The sequence below is a fragment of the Miniopterus schreibersii genome, assembly GCF_964146895.1.
Source record: "Miniopterus schreibersii genome assembly, chromosome: 2".
NCBI lineage: Eukaryota > Metazoa > Chordata > Mammalia > Chiroptera > Miniopteridae > Miniopterus > Miniopterus schreibersii.
In genome coordinates, this window is record NC_138102.1 from 110474238 (window position 1) to 110499184 (window position 24947).

The following is a 24947-nucleotide window of genomic DNA, read 5'->3' on the forward strand; positions in this document are numbered from 1 at the left end:
CCATCTGCCATCATGAGAAGATAAAGGGGCTCTTCAGGCACTTCTTGCTTCCTTAGCTACAGGAGACTTAATTGAAACAAAAATGACAATGCACAGAACTCACCGCTCCTCTCCTGGAGAAAGGCCATCGTGGCTTTTTGGACTCTGGTGGGTGAAATGAAAGAAAGTATATTAGGACTTTGAGTAACTAGTGACTGGAGTGCTTTACAAAACCTGCTTTTTCAAATGAGCCAAAAGGAGTTCATCCTGCTCTAACTCCCCTTCTCCTGAGAATGCACAGAATGAATATTTATATTTATGCAGATGAGTGAAGGAAGTGATGTTGCAACCTAAAACTTGGTATTCCTTTGCTACCTGAAGGTAATATTGGCCTATTTCTTGACTAGAGTATTTTTCCGCCTCCTTTTCTTTATCACTCGGGGGAAAAAAATCTATGAAATGTAATAAAGATGTCGAATAATTTATTTAAGACAGAGAGTCACAGAACTTTGGGACTGAAAGGACTTCGTTTTTACACTGTTCTCTACCAGAAACTCGTCCAGACCAAACTTGAGACTCGGCGACTGCGTGCACCTGATAATCCCCAGGTGCGATTAAATGCAGACTTCCGAAATAGGAACATCAACACATCACCAACCTTCACGTTGGGGTTTATTGTTGCTATTAGCCACCATCCAAGTAGTCCTTAGGAGTTGCTCTGAGTTGAGAAAAAAGTCATTGTTCAATAACACATTCCTGTTTTTTGATCATCAGGAAGTTAAGAGATGAGGTTTGGACTCCTGATTTTTATGTCATTTGCATAAATTGGTAATGTTACCCAGAAAAAGTTGGGAATTCTCTCTTAGGTTTAGGTGAGGTGCTTGGATGACTCAGTATACAAAATAGATGTCGTATAGGTTTGTCTCTCTTTCTGTTCAGTTCATCAGGGGACTCTGCATAATACTTCAGGTGGAGGCAATTACCAGCGGGCCTTTACTACAAAGGGTGTGCTCAAGGGACTTTTCCTATTGGAACCCCGGAAGGCACCTGTCCAACTGATTATCTTGCTCACTCTGACCACCTTATTAATCTTTTAAAAGGAGAGCTTGGGTGGAATCTCCTTTAAGGATAAATCTGCTTTACTACTCTTAGCCCTCAAATGCCTGGTGGTAAACTGTGTCCAATTTGAACAGCAACTGGGGTCTCTGGTCTTAACAAATTTTTCTCCTCTGCTCTTCTAACTTTGGGGGTCTTGGGAAAGGGTCACTAATATTAAGAAGATTTAAATGGGTCTTTATTGCCTCCTCAATCTTTTATTATTTGTATTAATTAAGATTTGCTGGCTCAGAATCTCTGTTTCAACAATAAGTCAGGGTGACTCAATGTGCACCCCAAAGCTTAAGCAACACTGCACTGGACCATGACTTGGGGACTCAAGATCCCTGTTCTGAACTCCTGAGAAGAGGGCATGGAGGCGTATGCTGGAGAATGTTGCATAACCTTTACTATGCGATGGCACACAACAAAGAACAACTAGGTCATTTAGAAGCGTGATGCAGAAGTTACAACCTGATTCTTAGCATACCAGTTTTCAAACTTTAGGTGGCATCAGAATCACCGGAGGGCTTGTTAAAAAACAGATTACTCAGCTCTGTCCCCAGAATTTCTAATTCAGGAGGTCTGGAGCAGGGCCCCAGAATCTGCATTTTACAATTTCCCAGGCAATGCTGAAGCTGCTGGTCTGGCCAGCCTTGGGGAGACACTGCTTTAGTTGCTAACCAGTTTAGAGCATTTGCAAAGTCTCATGGAACAAGTACTAGCTTCTATTAAGGTTATGCTGTGTTTAGAGCTAGCTCTAGTTTCTAGGGGCCTGTCCTTGAGTAAGTCACTTTATCCCTCTTGTTTGTTCATTTGGGTGACTGTATCACAGGAGATGGTAGACGTTTATTTGGATGGCTGTGTTATATAAAACATTAGATGAGAAAGGAACCTATAAAGAGTGAAGGACTATGATGTATTTACTGGTGGCTTCTGGGTTCCAAATAATGGGCGGCTGATGCAGGCTGCCGGGGAGCACGCAGGACTAGCAGTCAGGAGCCTAGACTCCATTCCTCTGACACAAACCCGCTGGCACCATGCTGCGTCGCTACTACCTTCTGGGTCTCGCTTTGCACATATGTGAGTGAGGAATGAGCTGGATGGTTTTCCAGCTGAGTTGCTGGTTATCCTTGGATCCTGGGGGTGCCTTGGAGGTGAGGCTTTGGGACCCACCCCACTTACAGGTATTGCAACTCTGCCTGGATCTGTTTTACAGGCTAGATTTCCAAGTGAGAATTCTTATGTAAAAGGGACTCTGTTAAGAACAAAACCAGTCTAACAACTACCAGGATGGGTAATCCTTAAGTCTCCTTTTAGATCACAAAAGCTACCCTCAGAATCATGGGAACTGTCTTTTCTTTCCCAGCTGAGTTCAAAATGCAGATTACCCTTAAGGCTGCCTCCCTCTAATCTCCCCTAACAGTAATCTGCTGTTACCAGGACTCTGTCTCCACATGGTACCACCCTGTTTGGAAGCCCAGGAGCAGGGTGGGGGCTGTGATTTTGGTTGTGTGCCCAGTCAGCAACACAGCAATGATAGAGAAGCTGCCCACCAACCCAGAGAGAGCATTCAGCCCCCAGATGGTGACCATCACTGGACCTGGGGCGAATTATTTCACAAGAGGACCTTTTGAGAGAAGGCCCATACCCGATCCATCTGTAAGTGGAATGGCTGATACCAGAATGATATTCAGCTGGTTCCAGTAATTCATGGCTGACGCCTGTCCTAATTTGGTGAGAGATCTGTTTTCACTTGTCAGTGCACATGTTGTACTGATCATTAAATATTTTGAAAATCCCCCTTGCTCATTACAATATCTTTCTCATAGCAGGCATGGGATATAAGTATGCTGAAGGACAGGACCTGAATTCAGCAGCAGAAGTGGGTGGCACAGGTAATCAGCAGCTCCATCTGACACCAGAAGGTCCCCAGGGAACACCTCAAGTCCAGGTAAGTTGAGCACCACAGAACTCCTTCTGTGCTCGTAGAACCTGTGTTCAAGAGACAAAAGGAGAGAGCTTAGAGCCACATGCAGGCTGGTCACCATTCAGACCATTCTGGGCATTCGAGAGTCACGGCTACAAGCCTGATTAATGTCTGCTTTTTAAGGAAGGATTTGGAGGCTACCCTGCGCTCCAGGCATAGGAGGGCTATGATGACACGCACTCTCCACACCTTTTTGAGCTTTATTGACCATTTATGATTCTGACTAATCCAAAGCAACAGCTTTCTCAAAAATGTCAGCACAAACATACCCAACATGTTCTGATTCAGGACACTGGGAGAAGCCCTCGCATGCACGAGTCTTTGGGAATTATTCACAGGGCCTCAGAGGGAGCAGGATGCATGGTGTGTCCACCAGCACCCCTAAAGGTCCAAAGCTGATTGTTTAAAATCAGTACTTCTATTTTCCCCAGAGAGAAATGACAACTGTGATTGGTAAAGCTTAGCAAACAGGCCTATCCTCTTCTCTAGCTTTATCTTCTTGATTCCATCCTACATGCAGTCACTAGACATGAGTTATCCAAAATGCAGGTCTGCCTCAGTCCCTCCTGGCCTCATACATTTCAGTGACTCTTCATTCTGTACCAGATAAATACCTTTTTAAAGCATTTATACAAGCCTTCTATAACCTGGCTCCTGATATTCCTTACTTTGCGATTTATTTTCTGGAAACAGGGAATGGATAGTAAGCCCCCCACAAAATGTTTCAACCTTTGAGGCCTTAGCTGGGAATGCTTTGCCCTCTCCAAAACTTTCTAACCCCTGTTCATTCCTTAAGATTTAGAACCATGGATTATCTAAGTAACCTGAAAGGGAAATACTTAGATAAACTTGGCTTGGCTTTATTCAAATGGGTGTATTTCTTGGGGTTTTAAAATCTGTTTTGACTACTCTTCCTCTGCTCATGTCTCTCTTCCTCTCTTTTTTTAATTGGAAAACGTCAAGTTAATTTTGCAGCCATCACTACCTGCCAAACCAAAGTTCATGCTCTCCATTTTTCCTACTATCAAAACCCTGCTTTGCTTGGGGTGACATGTGCTGAGGTAATACAGTGATTTGCTCTGACTCCCTTGCAGCTAGTGGAGGTCATGTGACCCATATCTGGCCAATGAGATTTAAACAGAAGTTGCAGGGTCTGGATTCTGGGAAACTTTTTCAAAGTGGTCAGAGCTCCCTAACTTATCCCTTTTACCTTCTGCCCTTTACCCTTCTTATTGTCTTGAATATGGCTTGATGCCTGAAAGTATACCGGTAATCTTGCAAAGATAACAGCAGAACAGGAAAAATGAAAGAGCCCCAAAGGTTGCTGGCATCTGCCCTGGCCTGGGCTCTGGTTATACAATAAGAGAAATGCCCTTTGTTTGCCTAGGTTGCTCTAGTTGGATTCTGCTACATACAGACAAATGCTATCCCAACTGACACAAATCTCCCCATCTTGGACTTCCTTCTTTAAGAATAAGGTCACCTTCGACATTCTGCACTCCTGTAGCTCTTTTGCCACCTATTTATGATGAGGTTTTATAAGATCATTAGAGTTACGGCTTAACGTCTTACAACTCTCCCCTTTTTGTTATTTGCCAATCCAATGTCCATAGTGGTTATGAAGATGGAGGGGGCTGAATTAGGTGACAGTTGGAAAGGTTACAGTCATTTGGGTGCAAAATATAATCATAGTTTCATTGTCCTGTAAATAGGACATTGGCATTGATACATTATGAATTAGCAGTATACAAATCCAACCAGGAATTTTCACAGTGCTATTCAAAAGGTATTAGATAAACATAAAATGCTGGGAGCCCACAAGAAAAATCCCCTGAAAATAAATATTAGAAGCTTTCCTGTAAACTTTATACTTTTCTTGAAAAGACCCTAGAAACATTCAATGAGATTTGGTATTTACGGGCATAGAGGGGATTGGAAAATTACAAAAATTTGAATGAGAAACGTAACCTAGGTGAACTTTGGGGGAAAAGTTTACTCTTCTGAGCTTTAACTCTAGAAGTTACACAATCTGGTAAGTACAATGAGTTTGGTAGCTTTCTACAACTCTATAAGTGATCTCTATATTTCCTGGAGACCTCAGAGAGAACATAACTACCAGTGGAGTGGGAGGATTAGTCTTTTCCCCCTGCCTTCAGGCTGGCTTATATTTCTTCTCAATTCTTCTACAGTTCTCTGGAGTGATGGTTAAGAATGAGGAGTCAATTGCCTGGATTTTAACCTTAGCTGAAGGACCTTGATTAAGCAAGTTAATAACTTCTCTGGCCCTGACTTTGCCATTTGTGAAATGTAGACAATAATCATACCTACTTATTGTGTGAAGATGGATAAAGATAATTAATATAAAGCACTTAGACCAGTGTCCGGAATTTAGTAAGCTGTTAATAAATGCTATTATGTTGATTATTGAATATATTATGATATAATGTTCTATGTACATGTCTGTTTACTCCACTGAACTGCCAGCTCCTTCAGTGCAAGGCACATGTCTCGTTATCATTCATGTTGGTGGTGTTCATTTAGTACTCAATCCATTGTTTTTGATAACCACCAATGAACGAAGTACTCCTCTACTGTCTTCCTCCCTCTGGAAAGTATCTTACTTTATGATGCAGTTCTGCAGAATCATGTCTTATCTCCTCTCTTACCCTAAGCTCCTGGCTTCTGGTCTAAATCCCCATGTTTAGTAAGAACTCAATAAACATTTGTTGTATAAATGGAACCATAACCAAACCTGCTAATGCCCAGCATCATCGTTGTCATTTCCTGACCAAACTCCTGCAGAATGTGTACCCCAGGAATAGCTAGCTGCTCACTATTCTTTAAACTTACCCTGCACTTTGTGCCTCCATGCCTTGGCTCAGGTAGTTCCCACCTGCCCGCCTACCTCCGCTCTGTCTGCCTGGCAACCTCACACTCATTTCTAAATTCCAGCTTAGACGCTCTTCCTCCAGGAGTTTTTTCTGATCTGCTCGGGGAGAGCCAACCCTCTTTCCTTCCTTCCCTTCCCCCAGCTTGTGTTCTTATGATTTCATTGAAGGCTCATGCTGTGTCTTAACACAGAATCTAGCCACTAACATATAACTTAACCTAGAGCTTGTTGAATAAATAGGTATGTTGACCTAAAGAATGATATACACACAGTCCTCAAATGAATTTGCTTTTCCATTTTGGAATATGAATGAATAATCATATACAGTAGTAAAAGGCAATTTGAGCTCCCTCTCCCCCATTGAAGGTGGTTAAATCACCCCTATCCATTTCTCCCTTGTCTAGGGTAACTTCTGACATAAGGCATCCATCTGGGAGCACACAGGCCACGTTTTGGAGCTCAATTGGAGCAGGGCTAAGACAACTGGCTCACACAGGGCTGGGGCTGTGACCTTGGCTTTATTGCCTTGGTGTTCAAGACCCAGGATGCCCATTCTGGAAAGGTGGGCATGTCCCTGGAAGAGCATAACAGAATCTCTGTGGACATGATATTTTTATGTTCATCAGAAGAGGGCATGGGTTAATAAAAATATCAAAATTACAGTAGCAACCATATGGAGACCTAGGAAAACAATAGGAGAGAATATCTGGACATAGTAACATAAACAGACATGAATTGGTGCAGAAAACCTGCCTCTGCATCATCCAGGCCTGGCAGTGGACTAGATTTCTGGGACCTCTGAAAAAGGACCCCATGTGTGTGTCAGGTAGGGCTGCTCAGATCATTGCATTAATGATATTAATGTGAATAGTTGCAATGAATTCAGAAGGACTTTGAACAGAGGTGTTGGTGATTACAAATTGATATCTTATTTTTGCAATTTCAAATATTAAAATTGCTTCTTATAAAAAATGGCATGCACACAGGACCATAGTGTCCAGTTCTAGATTGAATATTCACTGGAAGCAATCACTGCATAATAAATTCAGGATTTTTATCTATCTCTCCCAAACAAAGTGGTGTGTGTGTGGGGTAGGGTAGGAAAGGACTTTTTTGATACCTAACTTCCTCAGAGGGATATTAAGCTAGGAAATGAACTAATAATAAATGTAAAATGCTTGGGGTGTGGCTGGCAACCCATTGTCTCTGTGTAAGTGCAGTATAACTTCACGCCGTCCTTTTTGGGGAAACACAACTAAACAAACAGCCTTGAGATTTTTTTTTTTGGTTTGATGCTGCTCGGCTATTCTGGTTCTTTGCTTCAGTAGAAAACTCTGGACCCAGAAGGTTATATAACTGGGTGCCTGACCCAGACTTCACAGCCCTTGGGCTTGCCCACCACCTCCCCCTAAGCCCCAAATTCAGAAACCCCAACGCGGCCACACTTTCACTAACCCTGAGTTGCGTTGCCCCAGGCTGGTCAGGTCCGAAGGGACTAGTCCCATGGTTGCTGGAATAATCTTGTCTCCTTTCTGGTAGGTCTCCTTATTCTGTTCTCTGCTGAAGATCTGAAGGTCCATGGTGTGGGCTGGGATGGCAGCAATTTAGAGAATCCAGAGAATTCTCTCCCACTGCTGAGCTGGCTGCACAGCCATGAGTCAACACTCAACAATGAGCCTGCTCTCAAAGGTCGGTGCCAGAAAAGTTTCCGGCTGGTGGAAATGTGTCCCCAGTGGACCTCAAACGCATGCACTTTGCATAGGTTAGTCTTGGTGAATACTATTCTAATTTAAAATCAACAGTACTTACTGAACACCTACTTTTACTAGATACCCTGGTAAGTGCTTTACATACATTATAATGATGTTCACAAGCACCCTGTGAAGTGGAAATTACTGGCCTTATTATGGAGGGGAGGAAACTGAGGCTTAAAGAGATAGTTAAGAAATCCACCTAAGGTCACATTGTTAATGAAAGAGCCAAAATTCAAATACACAAGTCTGACTCCTAAAAGTCTTGTAAACAGGGGAAAGAGAAAAAGATACTACAAATCATTTTAAAGCACAAAGTGTTTTTAAAAACTGACATAATGCTGGGTGCTACTTTAGGTAAAAGGGGTACAGAGGATTGGATAGGGGTCCTCCACAAGATATGTTCACATCCTGACCCCTGGAATTTGTGAATGTGATCTTATTTGTAAAAAGGGTCTTTGTAGATATAATTAAATGAAAGATCTTGAGATGAGATTATTCTGGATCATCTGGGTGGTCTCTAAATCCAACGACAAGGGTATTTCTCAGACACCCAGAGAAGAGACACAGAGAAGAGAGAAAGCCATGTGACGGTGGCTGCAGAGATGAAGGGCTGCAGCCCCAGCCAGTGAACTCCTGGACATAGGAGCAAGGACAGGGCCTCCCCGGGAGCCTTCAGAGGGAGCCTGGCTCTGCCGACACCTTGATTGTGAACTCCTGGCTTCTAGAACAGTGAGAACATAAATTTCTGTTGTTTTAAGCCACTCAGTTGGTGGTAATGTATTATAGCAGCCACGGGAAACTAATGCAGGGGTGACACAACTGAGTGGCAAGGGCATTCAATTTATGACCCCTGATTCCCAACTTTGACCTTCATGTGTGACCTTGGCATGTTGCGCCCCTGGGCCTCAGTTTCCTCATGTGGAAAACAGCTGTGAGTGAGACCCTTTTCATTCCTCACAATCTGTGAAGCCAGGATTTAGGAGCATTGCTCTCATTTTCCTGCCAGTGGCCAGTGGGTGGGGGCAATAATTATGTGGTGACCTTCATCTTGGCAGAAATGTTTGAAAACAAATAATTAAAGTTTCTCCTTTAGAAACATGATTAATGCATTATTTGCATTTTAAAAAAGATTCCTTCTGTACAGTGGGCTTCAACCAAAGACTACTGGCCTTTGATTCCTAGGTGCAAATTTTAAGGCAAACAAACAGAAAATGCTAGAGAATATAGGGGGTAGCAACTGCCCCATAGTGATGTGTATACTAATGGAATAAAAATCTTACTGAAGGTGCTACAATTTCCACTGCTATGAATGTTGCCCAATGTTTTTTTCTTTTTCTTTTTTTCTATCAGAAGGCTTACCAGGGCTTATCCTTCAGATGCTATAGTCCCTGTCTGATAGTAAAATTAATGGTAAATGGCCTTGGGTGGGGGGCTCAGTTGGTTAGAACATTTTCCAGCTACCCCAAGGATGTGGGTTCGATCCTTAGTCAGGGCACATACAAGAATCAACCAATGAATGTATAAGTAAGTGGAACAACAAATCACTGTTTCTCTTTCTCTCTCCCTACCTCTCTCTCTCTAAAAACCAATCAATAAATTAAAAAAAATAAAATTAATGGTAAATGTACCTTTTTTAGCAGGTGGCATTCCAGCAATAGTGTGACTAGGTAAGATGGGTGTTCTATTTTAAGAATCATAGTGTTTTGCCATATGCAAGAAATATATCTTAACTTGAAACTATATCTTATCTTGCTTTTAACTATGGGTTGATTACACAGGAAGAACACACTGAAAATCAGCAACAATCTTTTAAAAAAAATCTCTTTTAAAAATAATCAACAGAGAAATGACAACTAGACTGCCAGTTATGAAGCTGTAGCTCTCATGGTTAAATCCAGAATATATATTTTTTCATTATGAGATTCAGAAAATTGTTGGAAACTTTCCTTTGCATCTTTGACCTTAGTTTCCAGTTCAACTTTCTACCAAAATATTCCATTTTTCTGGAAATCCAACTGAGAAGGCAGAAAGGATGGGGAGCCTCTAGCTCACTGCCCAGGACTTGGCACATAGTGGCCACTTCTGGGATGTGTAATGAACAAATGGATGAAGCTCCCTGGCATATTGGTTTTGTTATATCATAGCAAAAGCCTTATTAGATGAGTATTTATTAAGTGGGAAGACACATGAGTTTGAACACAGAACAGAGACAGTCTTTGGAGTCTGTCAGTGTAGGAAACACCCCCTGTTGTGACTTCTTGGGCTCCATAAGTAGTACTTATCAAACACACGTTCAGAGCAGGGAGTTGCTGGTACCTGCCTAGAACTCTCAACATCTTTCTAGGTTAACTCTCTTTTCTGGACAAGAGTCAAAATCCTGCCCAGTGGGATCAAACAATACTTGTACAAATACCTACCAACCCAAGGTACATTCAAGAGATAAACACAAAACAGATTAGGAAGGTGGGGGAAGTTGAAAGGAGCTGGGTGGAGACAAATAAGTAGCCAGAGGAGAAAGTATGCAAAACAAAAGGGAACATACAATTTCCCTACCAGGCTTGTCCTAGCCTAACCAACCGACTTCCTTTCTTCTTCCTTAAACATTTATTGAACACCTACTACGTGCCAGGCAGTGTTCTAGGCACTAGGGTTACAACAATAAACAGAACAGACATGACCCCTGACTTCATGGAGCTTGCATCTAGAGAAGCTGATGCCAGTGAAAGAACAGCACAGGCTCCTGATGGGAAAGGCACTGCCAGTTCACTCTACTCTCCAGCCAGGCCCAGATCAGAAAGGTTTTCCTGACTCCTTCAGGCTGCAATCTCCTCTGACTAATTAGTCAGATTAGTCTAAGATTAGTCTCCTAATCTTCCATCTATCTGATCACAAGGGGAAAAATGTGTAACTATGTGAGGTGATGATGTTAACTAAACTTATTGTGGTGACCATTTTAAAAATATATATATATACATATATATATAATCATTATGTTGTATACCTTGAACTTATGCAATGTTATCTCAATAAAAGTGTGGGGGGAGAAAGTAATACAACAAACTATGATTTCATAGAGTGCAGAAATTAAACAACAAACAAACAAAGCAACAGTATGCTATTAGGCTCTAGTTAACAACACTTTTCTAATGGGCTTTTTAGTTCCAGGACAGCTGGGATAGGGCCTTCTCTCTCTCTGATATGTCCAGAGTTTACAGACATTGCTAGGTATGTAACAGGTTTTAAATAAAGGCCTGCTGAAGATATAATATTGTATTCAATCTCAAGTTCAGGCACATTGAATTAATTTCCTGTAATCAATCTGCAGTCAGAATATTTTAGAAAGAATAAATGAATGACTTGAGTGTAGGAAGTGCTTAATGAATAAATGAGTGTTTTTTGCTTTTTTTAAAAAATAACACCTAATATTTTAGTAATTCTATTTAGTCACATCAAAAGCCATAGTAGATGGGCACTATTTGTATCCCCACTTCATTGATAAAGATTTTGAGGTTTCAAGTTGTTCAAGAACTTGTCCAAGGTCACGTTGCCAGAGAGAAGTAGAGATAGGACTCACACCCAGAGTTTGATTCCGATAGATCTTAACACCCCATTATGCTGGCCGCTGAGGATAGCTCCAGATGGCTTTGAGGATGTTTCACTGGAATTCAATGTTTTTTTTTTCTGGTTTCTTCCTGGAGATAGACTTCCAAATACCTTGGCATTTGATTTTCATGCTAATGTTTCCGTAGTTGCTAATTTAGATATATTTATCATTTTTTCTTATTTCCTTTTGAACACTGGAAGGTTAGTCTTTGTTCTCATGGACATAGTATGTAGGTTTCCCCTCTCAGCTTCAGGGCTGACCAGAAAATTAGGTATGGCAGGCAACTTTCTGTGAATATAGATTTTAAGGGATGCTGGGAAGGCCTTCCTGCCCCACAAACCTCCACCGCTTGCTTGCTTCCTGATGTTTAAAGTCCCACCAACACAGCTTTATTGTTTGGCTTCAAGTCATGTGCTCTCAAAATGCAAATACATCTGGGAGAGATAAGTAACACTGTAAAGCAAGAAGTCTGCCGGCTAGCCTGTCTTCCTTCTTCCAGTTATCCCTTCCCTCAGTAAATATTTGTGGAGATAGATTCTAGGTGAGTACTGGGTGCTAGAGGTTTAAGGATAAATAAGTGGTCTCTGCCCTCAGGAGGTCTTGATTCTGGAAGTAGGTGAATATAAAAGAAATGCAGTAGTGTGTTAGATACTATGACGAGGTGTTTATAAGGTGTAGGGAAACCCAAAGGGAAGAAATACACTGCTCTACTTGGAAAGGTAGGTGTAGATATCTTTTAAGCTTAAAGTCCTTCACATTTTAGTAAGAATGAATTGTAAAGATTCTTTTCCAAGAAGTATATTTTGGTGATAAGAGAAAGTTTAGAATGAACATGAGTTCACTGAAATGTTATGGAGGGAGAGAGGGAATGACAGCAAGTAAAAAGTTCACAAAGAGAAACCTGGAATCAAAGTTATAATACTGAGCTGATTTCAGAACTGAGAGTAGATTGGGCCCTTCTCATTTACATGAGTCTGCCCAATAGTCAGGCCCTGTGTTAAAACACTAGCAAAAAAAAAAAAAATCAAAAAAAAAAAAATCAGTATTTTGGTTGTTCTGATTGGCTAACAGCAACAGAGGCAAGCATTTCTTAAAATACCAGGGGTCAGCAAACTTTTCCTATAAAGGACAAGATAGTAAATGTTTTAGGCTTTCTGGGCCATATAGTCTCTTTCATTGCATGGCCAGAAAAAGAGCCATAGACAGTGTTTGTTTATTTATTTATTTATTTATTTATTTATTTATTTATTTATTTATTTAAAATATGTCTTTATTGATTTCAGAGAGAGGAAGGGAGAGGGAGAGAGAGAGACAGAAACATCATTGATGAGAGAGTCATTGATCAAGCCCACAACCCGGGCATGTGCCCTGACCGGGAACTGAACCCTGATGGCCTGGATCCCAGGTCTTTGCTCAACCGCTGAGCCACGCCCGGCCGGGCCATAGACAGTATTTAAGTGATAGGTCATAGTTTGCTAGCCTTTGGTTTATAACATTTAACAAATTATTAAAGTCCTAAGTTAACAAGTTAAATAAGGTTTTCAAGGTAAGGCCTCTGGCTCCTGAATGGACATCAGGGCCTCAGGTGGAGCTCTTTTCCTAACATAATATGACTAAACCTTGTAAACTATCTGAAGGAAGCTTGGGACAAATGGTGGCTGTGGAAAAGACTAGCGACATTACAAAGAAGAGATGGAGGGAGCAAAAGACAGACAGAGAATCTTTGTGTTATAGATGGTTAGCCATTTACCAAAGATTCATGCTTAAAGTGAACTTTTTGATTAAAAAAGTATAGATTAAGTGGTCTATGGCTGATGAAAAAGTTACTTCTTTATTAGTGGTAATATATAAATGTTTAACATATTAATTTATAGATTATAGTTCTTAGTCTTTTATTTATTCACTCAACAAACCTTGCTTTCTACATGCCAAGTATTGTACTAAGTCCTGGAGAAATAATATTTAGTAATTCAGAGCCATTACTACATACCAAGATATCCAAGTTACCTCCTTTCTAATTTCCTATTTTGATTTTCTGTGATATTTTATAGTATGTGATTGTGACATATTAAACTCTGCAGAGCTTTTTAATACCTCAAGTCCTTTGACCAAGTTGTTCCTTTGAATTTGCTAAGACTATTTCTGTTATTGCCTCACAAAGATTCTGCATGTCAATAAAAACTACCTGCATGTCATCTTTTGCAAAAGGCTTAATATGTCCCATCACTTAGCCTTTATGTCTGCTAACTCCATCTTATAGTCAAAGCTGGACACAGACTTCACCTGCTCTGGGAAGTATTCCTAGTTTAAAGACTTCAGATGTATATCTCCATTCCTGATACCTTCTCTAATCAAGTATCTATTCAAAATCCCCACTCAGATATTCCATAGGTCTTCAAACCCAACATTTCCAGACTTGTAGTCAAGACCTATATCCACCAACCCTTATTTCCTTCCCCCATTTGCCTCAGTGTTACCTAAATCAGCACATGGAACCATTTGCCACCCAGGAGTACAAGCCAGAAGCCTGGAGGTCATTCTTGATAACTTCCTTCCCCTCACCCCTTATGGTCTACAATTCACAAAGTCTAGGTGATTATAGCTCTTAAATAGCTCAGGGTGACCTCTTTGTAACTCTATTGCCTTCATCAGAGCCTAACAACCTACCAACTCCCCAAACCTGAACATTCTAATTTTCTGCCGGAGTCCGCTCTCATCTAAATCTCTTGTCTACACAATATCCACCTGATCGCATTGATCCATTCAATGGTTTTACATTGCTTTTTATGAAACAAATCCCTAAACATTCTACTAAACTCTGCATGATCGACTGTAATCAACATCATCTTTTTCTCAGACTACTCTCTTTTTCTTTTTCTCTGACACTTCTGAATCAGGTGTCATTTTACAGTTCTATTCTTGTTTGCACCCTAGGAAGATTTGCATGAATGGCCCCATTCTTCACCAACCCTTGTATCCATACTATTTGCCATGTAATATTTCAATGCTCTCCTGCTGTTGTTGACACATAATTTCCTGCCTCTGAGTTCAGCCATATGACTTGCTTGGGCCAATAGAATTAGACCATATAGGGCCTGGGCTCCGAGAGGCCATGCATGTTTCTACCTGTCCCCTCTTGAACCTTTCCCTTCACCATAGGAAAAGCAAACATGCCTGGGGTAGGCCTTTGGTCCAGATAGGGGCACTTATAATGTCCAAAGACTGAGTACCTGAATTAATCTGAAATATAATTCTATTACTTATAAAATTGTAGAACACATATACTTATGTGAGCAGGGATTTAAGTTTTTTTTCTTAAGCTTCTTTCTCCTAGGCCTTTGCACCCTTACACTCCCTTAGATATCACCTTATGGAGACATCCCCAGGCGACCAAGGTCAAAAGAACGACTTCTAGGGCTGCGTAGCTGCATTTCATTCCCAGCCTCAGTTTGCCCCATATACCTGGATCCCTCATGCCACTTCTGAAGACAGGTTTTGGATGTCCATATGCTCCCTGTCTTCTTGGTTGTCCTGCTTTCTCAATAAATGCCTTATATGATTCAACCCTGCCTCGGTTGAATTGGCTACAGTGACAGGCAGTCCTGAGCCCCGCCTGGGTTTCCCAGTAACAGTCCCAGGGAAAGGATGAGGGACATGTGGAGTGGAACTACCCAGCTGAGTACGGCCTAGCTCAGCTGACTCTCAGAAGACACATAGATTTATAAGAAACAATAACTGGTTGTTGTTTTAAGCCATGAGATTTAGGATGGTCTGATAGGTAGCAGTGGCTAACCCATACACTAACACAATATTGTGTATTTTCCTGTGGCTTTGTAAATATCCTCTACCTTTGCTCCTATATTTAGGCCAACGGGAGTTAAAAATCAACAAAGGTTGCAGAGATGGACCTCATCTTTCCTATTTTGAACACAAACTCTTGCCTGGGGATTGAGGGCCAGTAATAATACAATGGCTAATTCCTGGAAGATCCCTTCCTGACTTTCCAAATGAAATGAGGGCTTTCCAGCCAATCCCACAAATTGGGTGGGTGGGTGAAATTGGGCATGGAGCTTCTCCTTGCAGCCAGAGCTCTTCCTCCGCGGGAGGATGGCAAATCACCACCACAACCCCAGGACCACGCTGGAAGTTCAGAGCTGGTTTCCATGTGCCGCGGTCCACCTGCGCCCTAGGCAGAGGCGCAGCCTGTCATAGCAGGCATTTTAAAGGATGCCCTAGATTTAAACAGCCCATCTTTTCCTTTCGTCTTTGTCCTCTGAATTTCTCCTTGAGAAGCTCTTGAAGGCTTTATGTCCTTCCCATTTTCTCTACCTGACAAAACCTATTAGTAAGTGGGTGTTAATTAAGCCACAGGGCCAGTTCATTGACAATTCAGAATTAAAACCCTGCAGCATGTGGCTATCATACCCTGCCCACAAAGCCACAGCAAAATGCTGTGTTTTAAAGGAGACCTGAAATTAAGACTCTTTTACCTGTACCTGTGAAGAGTGACATGGGGGCTGTCAAACAAAGTGCCCTGACTAATAACCCATCGGGTTTGCTTTGTCAGAGCAGACAAGTAGGTGTAAAACTAAACAGTGAACAGATTTCATAACACTGGAGAAAAAAAATAAATACATACACACCTGGACTGAGGTAATTCTTCTCCCTGAAACAGATTTTAAAAATATATGTTTTAGTTTTGCTTAAATCCACCCCAAATCCCAAAGCAGACACCTTGAAAAGAGAGACAACTAACTCAACTAGCTAAAATGTTTTAGGTTTTTCTTTTTGCGGAGGGGAGGAGGAAAGGATTAGAAATTTAAATAATTTGCTCTTTCATTCCTTTTAAGCCGGTCACACAATGCCATCTTCCAACTGTGTGTACCTGCGAGGGCCACCCTTACCACCCACTGCCCCGCACACCGCCTCTCCCAGCCTGGCCTGGGCGGACCCTGCCTGAAAGTGCCTTCAGGGTGTAGAAGATGAAAGCGAGCTAGACCTCCATCTCCTCTTCCCCAAACTGCTGCACCCCATTTACTTGAGAGTCAGCATGTCTAAAAGAGTGGGGGTCTCCTAGGCTGTGATTCCTGTGCCGTCTCCCACCACAGGACCCCCTGGCCTTTGGGGAAATGTGGAAACTCCGAGGCCTATTTTGCTTTGTGGTCCACTGAACGGGAGGCAGGAGGCTTAGAGCTGTTACCTGAGGCCCAGGGGGCCAGGCGGCGGGGCTGGGCGGTGGCGGTGAGTGGCCTCCTGCTCCTGGAGGAGAGGCCTGGGGAAGGGACCCGACGTCCACAGGCACGTCCACAGGCAGAGGCACTGGGAGGGCAGCCTCGTCTGTGGGCGCTGCTTGGGGCTCAGATGAGTCAGCTGTATTGAGGGCCCTTTGGGGGTCCAGAGGCAATCTGGAGTGAAGTCTCAAGGGTGATAGGGAGGGGGAAGAATTTTGGGGGCTCCCAGGTAGACTCTTGGGAAGATAACTTGGGGAGCCTGCAGGCTCCTTCCAGCCTCCCGAGGTGGGCCCCTCCGCGGTCTCCTGCTGAGGCGGGGAGTGCCCAGTCCCACAGCCACTGCCCCTTAATCTCCTCAAAGTGGGCGAGGTGGAGATTCTGCCTGGGGCTTGCCGGTCAAAGTGAAGAAGACTCCCCAGGCTCTCACAGCGCTTCCTCGGCAGGCTCCTCCTGGGGTGCAGAGGGGAGGCCCCGGGGCTTTGGGGCTGCTCCTCTGGGCGGGATGACTCTGTCTTCCCCACGTAGCTATGAGGCCTCGGGGCTAGAAGCTTCGTGGGGACACTGTCAGAGTTGCTGTGCTCTGGACCACACAGGGGTTGCTCAGTTTCCCCATCCAAGGGCCACTGTCCCTCTGGTATGTTTCTGTCCTTTACCAGGCGATAATCACAGGCAGGTTGTTGCATCTTTATGAGGAAGAGCAGAGTGTGGAATCTGTTGCAAATGAGGGACACCGAGGTGAGAAAAAAGGTGTCTGAAATTTCACAAGACAATTCTACTTCATCATAGGAGACAGGTGTAGCCCAGTTCACATTAGTAGCCTTTATGTTTGAAAGGTAATTAGCATAAGTGAGGCCAGCCTTCTCTTCTGAATAGCCTGTATATCAAAATTGGCCTGCTGGTTACTTGATATCCCTTCTAGGTTCAAACAAAAAAGCTTTAAAAATCTTTAGCGAGCTAAGAGACTTCTTGGAAGATAGCTCATCATCTTTTGATTATTTCCTTTTAAAAGAATCAAATATTCATTAAATTTTAATTACTTTATTATTGATGTATGTGTGTATATATGTACGTGCGCATGTATACATGCTTTGGTGTATTTCAGGAATGTAAGCATGTAAGAAGTAAAGTAAGTTTCCTTCCCTCAGGTTTAAATTACAGAATGAGACTTAGTTGCAAAGACGAATGTAAAGTATTTGGCAAAAGTCATTCTAGATTTTGTCTTTCCCCAACTTTTGGAAAAACAACTTGTAAGTCTGAATAGAAAAATCTGGATGTCACCCAGATGCCCTACTTCTCGTGACAAGGGGCATTTTCCAGGATTCACTAATGCAAACTTACCTCCAAGTTAAGCTCTTCTCATGTTCAAGCAAAGCTGATTCTACCATATGACAGCTTGATTCACGTTGACATGAAAATGACTTATTGCTGTTCCATTATTTTGTAGTTTCTCATATGAAGAAAGTAGTTATATTTGGGAAGACATTGATCTTTACCCACCCTGCCAGCTATCGCGTAAGAGTCAACAGGTGTGAGACTGTGGAACAGATAGTACAATCATGCGCAATGTGGAAGGTGGCTTCAGACTGTGCATGGCTGGCTTATGGATGGAACATCGGTACTGACCACATATTCTGAGATCTCCAATAATATAATTTTAGCAAGTCTATGATTCAACAGCAAAACTCAGCAAGCTGGAACCCTTTGAGAATGAATACATTTGGATAGGCAAATTTTAAGGAGACCTAATAATTTACTTCTTTAGTGCTATAAAATTTTAATTGCACCAACAACATTTTTTAGTAGAACTTTATCTACAGTGTTTTATTTACCTCCTCAAACTGGTAATAGAACACTGAACACCAATAAATCTTTTCATGATGGCCTGGCCTTCTTATGTTATCACTCACAGTACTACCTGAAATACAATGATTATAATCAATATTTAATGTAGTTCTATGAGAAATGGAATGCTTGTTACAGGTTTTTATAGCATATGATTACTTACCCCAAACTAAATGACCTCAATTGCTGTACTCCCTAATTTTCGCTCATTGTTTCTCATTACAGTTTGTGTACTTGACTATGACAGCCGCTCTCCCCTTTGTTTCTTCTAATCTGTTTTAAGCATAGAAGTTCAAAAAACCTGTGTTGAAAGAATTAATAGGCTCTTAGATTTACTCTTATCAGCAAAGAGGAGGAGCCCAATGTTATGACATTGTCATGACAATATTGTGACACCGATCTTGAGGACTTTGTGTTCTCTTATATTTACTCCCTGGTTCTTATCTGGTTTAAGGCCAAAGGAAAATAACAGGCACTGAATTTTAGATTGAGAGTCGTTTAAGGAACTACTTAGATCCCAACTAAAGTCAATTCAGCTTTTATCTGCAAAAGAAATCTGCAATTCTTAATGCTGGGTTTGCTTTAACATTTTGAGCTGAGGACTCAAGTGTACAGAACTTTACATGTAGAACAAAAATGCATGAGGTACCCATAGTTAGGGAGCCCGGGGAGGGTGATGCCAGTTAGGAAACGTACATTTTAGTGAACTGGTTTTGTTTATAGATTGATAATTTCTGGCTGCTGCTTTAAAGGCTGAGGCCAGCTTCACTGGAGAAGAATGAAAAAGCCCATCTTGACCACTAAGATGAAAACAGATACATTAGGTCTCTTTTCAGGCTCTAGCTGGAGGGGCCAGTTTCTCATTCTCCCAACAAACAGGTGGCTGAGCTGAGGACTGGAGTTACAGGTACTTTCACACATGCACACACCCAGGGGATTTTTTTTTTTTAATCCTCACCAGAGAATATTTTTTCCATTGCTTTTCTGAGAGAGTGAAAGGGGGTCAGCCCTGGTGCTCCGACCAGGGCTGGGGATCAAGCCTGCAACTGAGGTATGTGCCCTTGGCTGGAATTGAACCCGGGACCCTTCAGTCCACAAGCCGCTGCTCTAAGCACTGAGCCAAACTGGCTAAGGCCAGGGGATTTTAAAATTTCTTTTTTATAGCACTGGCCAAGTCCTAGGCAGGCACGCCCTAACAGGCATTCAGTACTTTCACAGTTCACATGGGCACTTGCAAAACAACTCTATCAGAATTCTTAGTCCTTGGGTTTCCCCTCTGGCCTTTATCTTTTCTCCTGCTTTGAGGGGTAAAGATGTTGCTTGGATTTCCTTTCCTTCTTGACACAAGGGTGTGGTGGCCAGTAGGAGGTTAATATGCCCGATAGAACTTAAGGGTCATTAAGTATTATTTAGTGACCAGTGTCTCAAAAATTGGAAGCAAGGCTATAGTAACTGTGGACATAACTCACTGCAGAACCAGAGAAACTTTAAACACAGCAGGGCTTTGGGAGGGGGTTTGCAGAGAGAGGAGCGCCCAGGCTCTGGGCCATCTGCTTGCTCTCCCCACTTTCCCTCCCCTCACCACCAGCCAGCCTGTGACCCAGGACAAGCCGTGCCCCCTCTGTTAGCTCCCAGGCTGCATTTATGAAGAGGCATCTAAGAACCTCCCTCACAGCTTGTCGCAGGAGTTAAAGGAGGTAATGGCTGAGAGTCTTGGGAGGCCCTCCCTAAATGATATGACCTCTGTGAATACGACATGGAGGCAAAAGTTACCAGAATTCAGGCTAATTCAGCTCCATTCCATCCTCTAAAAGACTGAAATCAATAAATGATCAGTATAAAGAAAATTCACCAGCTTCCACCTCCCAGTCTCTAAGAACCCAGCAAACACTACCCACGCTGTTGGGAAGCAAGCTCAGCATGCTGGAAATTAAACCAGATTGAATGATTCACCCATTCCTTTAGACTTGGAGTCGCCAGCAAGGCGACAAGAGAAGCTGGTAGCAACAGGGTCTGAACAAACGGAAAGCGCAAGAGGGAAACACAGCAGCTGAAGGTTGCCTCTAATACCTGTGGGTGGTCTGCCTCTGAAGGTGACATTGTCCAGGTGGGTCCTGACACGGGGGGTCAGCAGCGTCACAAAGCCAGCTGCCAGGAGAGGGCTCAGGAGAACAGGTTCCACACCTGCAACAGTGGGTGCTCCTCCGCCAAGTGCAGGCAGACTTGATGCAAGTTGAAAGGAGGAACTGGTCTCTCCCCTCCTTAGAGGCCTTTCTAGTTATTTGTTTATGAAAAAGCCTACAGGGAAGCAAGTTCAGAATCTAAGATAGCCTCAGAAAAAGCCCGGTGATTAATTTTTGCTGAACAATGGCTGATCCAGTACAGAGGTGATATAAATGTGGCTTCTTTACTTCCCCTTCAGGTGCTTAATGATGGGTACTGATAATTTCAGGGAGGCACTTCCAGGTTCCTGTTCTGTTTCTTTTCTTTTTTTAAATATGCTTTATTGATTTCAGAGAGAGGAAGGGAGAGAGAGAATCATTGGTGGGAAAGAAACATCAATCGGCTGCTTCCTGCACACCCCCTAGTGGGGATCAAGCCTGCAACCCGAGCACGTGTCCCGACCAGGAATTGACCTGGCGACCCCTCAGTGCATGGGCTGACGCAACCAGCTGGGCCACGGCAGCTGGGCTCTGTTTATTTTCTTAAAGTTTATGAGAATCATTCCTTTTGACCTTTCTTTGCTCATATCTTAAAACATTTTGCGTGGATCTATGCAATTAGTAGTCTGTTTGATCAGCATTGAATGATGGAGAACTAATCATTGTTCTTGGGAACAAATTTGTGCATTAATATTCATATAATTAAAATGAAATGGGAGGCATTTGTATTTATCGGTACTCTCATTAAAGCAGAACCCTGAAGAAACTTTATTTGGTGTCTAGGTGGAGATACTGCATTCATTCCCAAGAATGCATGCATTATTAAAATAATATTTCTACAGGCTTTTTATAAAAACAAATTCAAACGAATACTAATTGTCTACTTTACTGAAGTTTTCATTGCTTAGAATCATTACATACTTGTTGTGAAAGTTCCTTTAGGTCAGTTTTTCAAAGTGGGGTCCCTGGACCAGCAGCACCAGCATCGCCAGCATCACTTGGCAACTTATTTGAAGGCCAATTCTGGCCCCTCCCCACGTCCTGAATCTGAAACTCTGTGAGTGGGGCCAGAAGTCTGTGTTTTAACAAGCCCTCCAGGTTATTCTTACACATTTTAAAAATTTGAGAACTGCTGCTTTAGGGGGAAAAAACAGATCTCAGTCTAGTGACAACCTTTGTATTAGTCTTTAACTCTGTTATATTAGCTTTATTAGAACATTGAAAAATGACTTGACCTACTCCCCCCACCACTGTGGGCGCCATCACTGCCACCAAACCAAAAACAGTGTCAAGGGCATTTCTCTATTTTGCCAGCATGGAGCCAGCATAAAAATAGCCTAAGTTCTTGCCAAGGTTGCCTAAAAATGAAATGTTTCACTTTAGAAAGAAATAAAAATAAAGTATTTTAGCTTTTGGCTTGTGGAACGAAGGTCATACCTTATCTTCTAGTTCCCTTAAGCACTCGTGGCTGTAAAACTGTCTCTCTCGGGGGATAGTGATAACAAGACATTTGATCTCCATCCAAAAATCCCCAACTTCTGGTCGTAACTTAAATAAGAGAATCAAGAGTCTACAAAAAGGTCACAATGGATTAAGGGAAAAATAGTGCCACCTGTAAGGAAAGGGGACAGAAAGGCATTTTGCACAGGGAAGGGACACCCTGGAGAAAAAGCAATTCCTCCCATCAGCTCCTCCTTCAAGAGCCTGGGGCAAACTCATTAAAAGCCAAGCAGTCCTTTCTCCCTCAGCACGACACACAAAGTTTCTCTCCCGTGCTGCAGAGGGGGCAGCTCTCCTCAAGCTTTTCATCCCCTGCCCAGGTTACTCAGCTGGGAAGCTTTGGCTGGGGAGAATGTCCTCTGAGATATGCCCCATGCAAAGTTGAAAGCCTGACAAACTGTTTTTGTCCCATGAATATCCAGATCTCTGGCTGCAAACCGTCGAGTTTCAACTGGCCCTCCAGCTTAAACAGAAGTAATCTAATATTAAAAGTTGGGAGATTTTACAGAAAGATTTAGATTGCAAGCTTTAAAAATAAAATTTAACCTATCTGGCAACACTACATTCCTATTCCCACACTTCTATATCTATACAAAATGACCAGAGCTGAAGACAGTCTCCCGGTTTAGACAGGAAAAGCCATGTCCAGTTCACCACACTTTCTGTCACTCCCTTTAGTTGCCCTGATGTAAGCTAATGTTGGATGCTATTTGTCATTGTGCTTGTAAAATTTTATTTATCTAGGTTCTGGAATCATGTTGAAAAATGAATTTTTTAGTGTGCTGTTGACCTGAGATATGTGATAAACTGAACTGTACACTTGTGGTCTAAAAATTAAAGTCAAAAATTCATGAATCAGATAATTTTTAATTTTTTGACTTCTTGAAATAACTATTTCAAAAAAAGATAGTTCTACTGAGCCATCTTAGATCTTTTCACTTTATTCTTATAACCTCTAGACTATTTTGTTGGGCTCTGTAGTTATTCTATTTGCTATTCCTGGAGAGGGATATATTTATGCCCTTGGTGTTGATTTATGGCCAGGAAAGCATTGGACGAGTTCTGAGAGTGTGTGGGCTTATGACAAAGTATCTCAAATAGAATTTGTTTTAAAAGAAGAAAGGAGAAAAATACAATTAAATCATTGGATTGCTTGCTCAGTGATTTGGAAGACTAAGGGGCGTGGAGAAAGACCCAGAGCCACAGCTTTGTGCCATTGAACAAATGCAGGGTGGTACAGCTCCCCATCAGGGCCAGGCCTCTGCTTGCTGAGGCTGCTTATCAGGAACAAAGTCTGAGGCTTTCCCACACAGCTACTGCTGAAGCCCTAGTGCTATTTATTGGCTGACATGAGAAGGTCCTATGGACTGGGATTCCCAATGAGTTCCCAATGCCCTCTTCTCTTCTAGGTCTCAGGACAGCGATAACCTTACTCCTTTGAATTGGGGTTTTAGTAGACATCTGTTAGCAGCTTCCCTGGACCCATGACCCACCCCTTTTTCCAAAGAATTGTGATTTCCATTTAGGTTTTATGTGTTTCCATCATGCCCAGCTTGTTGGATGGAACACATGACCTTGGCTAAGCCAAATATGCATTCCAACCCCCTGGCTGCTTACAAGGATTGGCTTAGAAAATGGGCTTGTGAGCTAAGCCAGTCCAGTCATTGTGACTCTCAGGAATTTTGCTGAGAATACTGGGACAAAAGCTCTCTTTCCTCATGGATGCGAAAGAGGAGGCATGCAGCCCTGGGAACTGCTGGCAGTCATCTTGGGATGATAGGGGTGGAGGAACCAGTCTTCGGATATATCTGACACCATGGCAGGGAGAGTGGAGTTAAAAACAAGACAAAACTGAATAGCTGGATTAGTCCTTGTCAGGCTCCAGAAAGACGTTTTTCTACATTTATGTTTTCCCATCATTAAATTTTCTTTATTGTTAAGCTACTTTGAGTCATGCTTTCTTTGCTTGCATCCAAATGAATCCTCAGTGATAAGGAGGCGTTAGAGGGGGGTCTACTGATTCCTCTTCCTACCTTCTAGAAACACCGCTCTCAGCAAGACGGCAGCTTTCACCATCTTCCTTTGATCTGAACCACTTAGACTGTATCTGTAGTATAAGTTCCTGTAGATTTCCAGCCTGTAGATGGCACCAATCCTTGATTTCTAGTGGCCATGCAGCTGTCTTCCAATGTAAATATTTTGTTGGTCACTATATTAGTTTTCTATTACTGCATTAAAAACTACCATAAATGTAACAGCTCAAAAACACACACTCCTTATCTCTGAGTCACTGTGGGCTGGGAGTTTGGGCACAATGTATCTGATGCTTTTGTTCACTATCTCACAAGTCTGCAGTCATGGTGTTGGCCGGGCTGCATTTCTTTCTGGAGTTCAGGGGCTTCTTCTGATCTCTCATAGTTGTTGGAAGAATTCAGTTCCTTGTGGTTGCAGGTCTGAGCCTGTCAGGTCCTAGAGACCAGCTGCGGTTCTCAGCCACATGCTCCTCTCCATGGGCAGTTAACACCATACTTGCTTTTTCAAGGCCAACAGGACAGGCTTTCCCTGCAGTCTGGTAAAGTGGAGTCTAATAGATATACTGTAGCTTAATCCCAGGAGGAGCGTTTCATCCCTTTGCCATATTCTATAGGTTAGAAGCACACAGGTCCCACCCACACTTGAATGGAAGGGGTTACACAAGAGTGTGACTTGGGGGTCACATTAGGCTGTGTCCACCACAGACGTTTCAATAGTAATTTAGTTTTCTTAAAATTGGTATGTGGCTTGGCTAAGATATGTCCCCAACCTCTCGCACCATATCTTTCTTTTACTTTTTAACATCAGATTGGCCTGAAGAATGGTTTTAGTGTTTCTGGGGAGCAGAAGCCAGTGTGGAGAAGTGG

At 42.5% G+C, this 24947-nt stretch overlaps 1 protein-coding gene across 1 annotated transcript in view; it reads right to left on the reverse strand.

Moving 5' to 3' along the window:
* PLEKHG7 (pleckstrin homology and RhoGEF domain containing G7) overlaps positions 1-24947 on the reverse strand; it is a gene marked incomplete at both ends in the record, with an annotated part of 59696 nt that overhangs the window by 32774 nt on the left and 1975 nt on the right. Inside the window, 6 exons of the mRNA XM_081127759.1 lie at positions 104-144; positions 2942-3069; positions 15956-15978; positions 16513-17417; positions 20284-20398; positions 21985-22117. Of these exons, the coding sequence (XP_080983885.1) occupies positions 104-144; positions 2942-3069; positions 15956-15978; positions 16513-17417; positions 20284-20398; positions 21985-22117 (1345 nt within the window). The remainder of the gene's footprint in view (positions 1-103; positions 145-2941; positions 3070-15955; positions 15979-16512; positions 17418-20283; positions 20399-21984; positions 22118-24947) is intronic.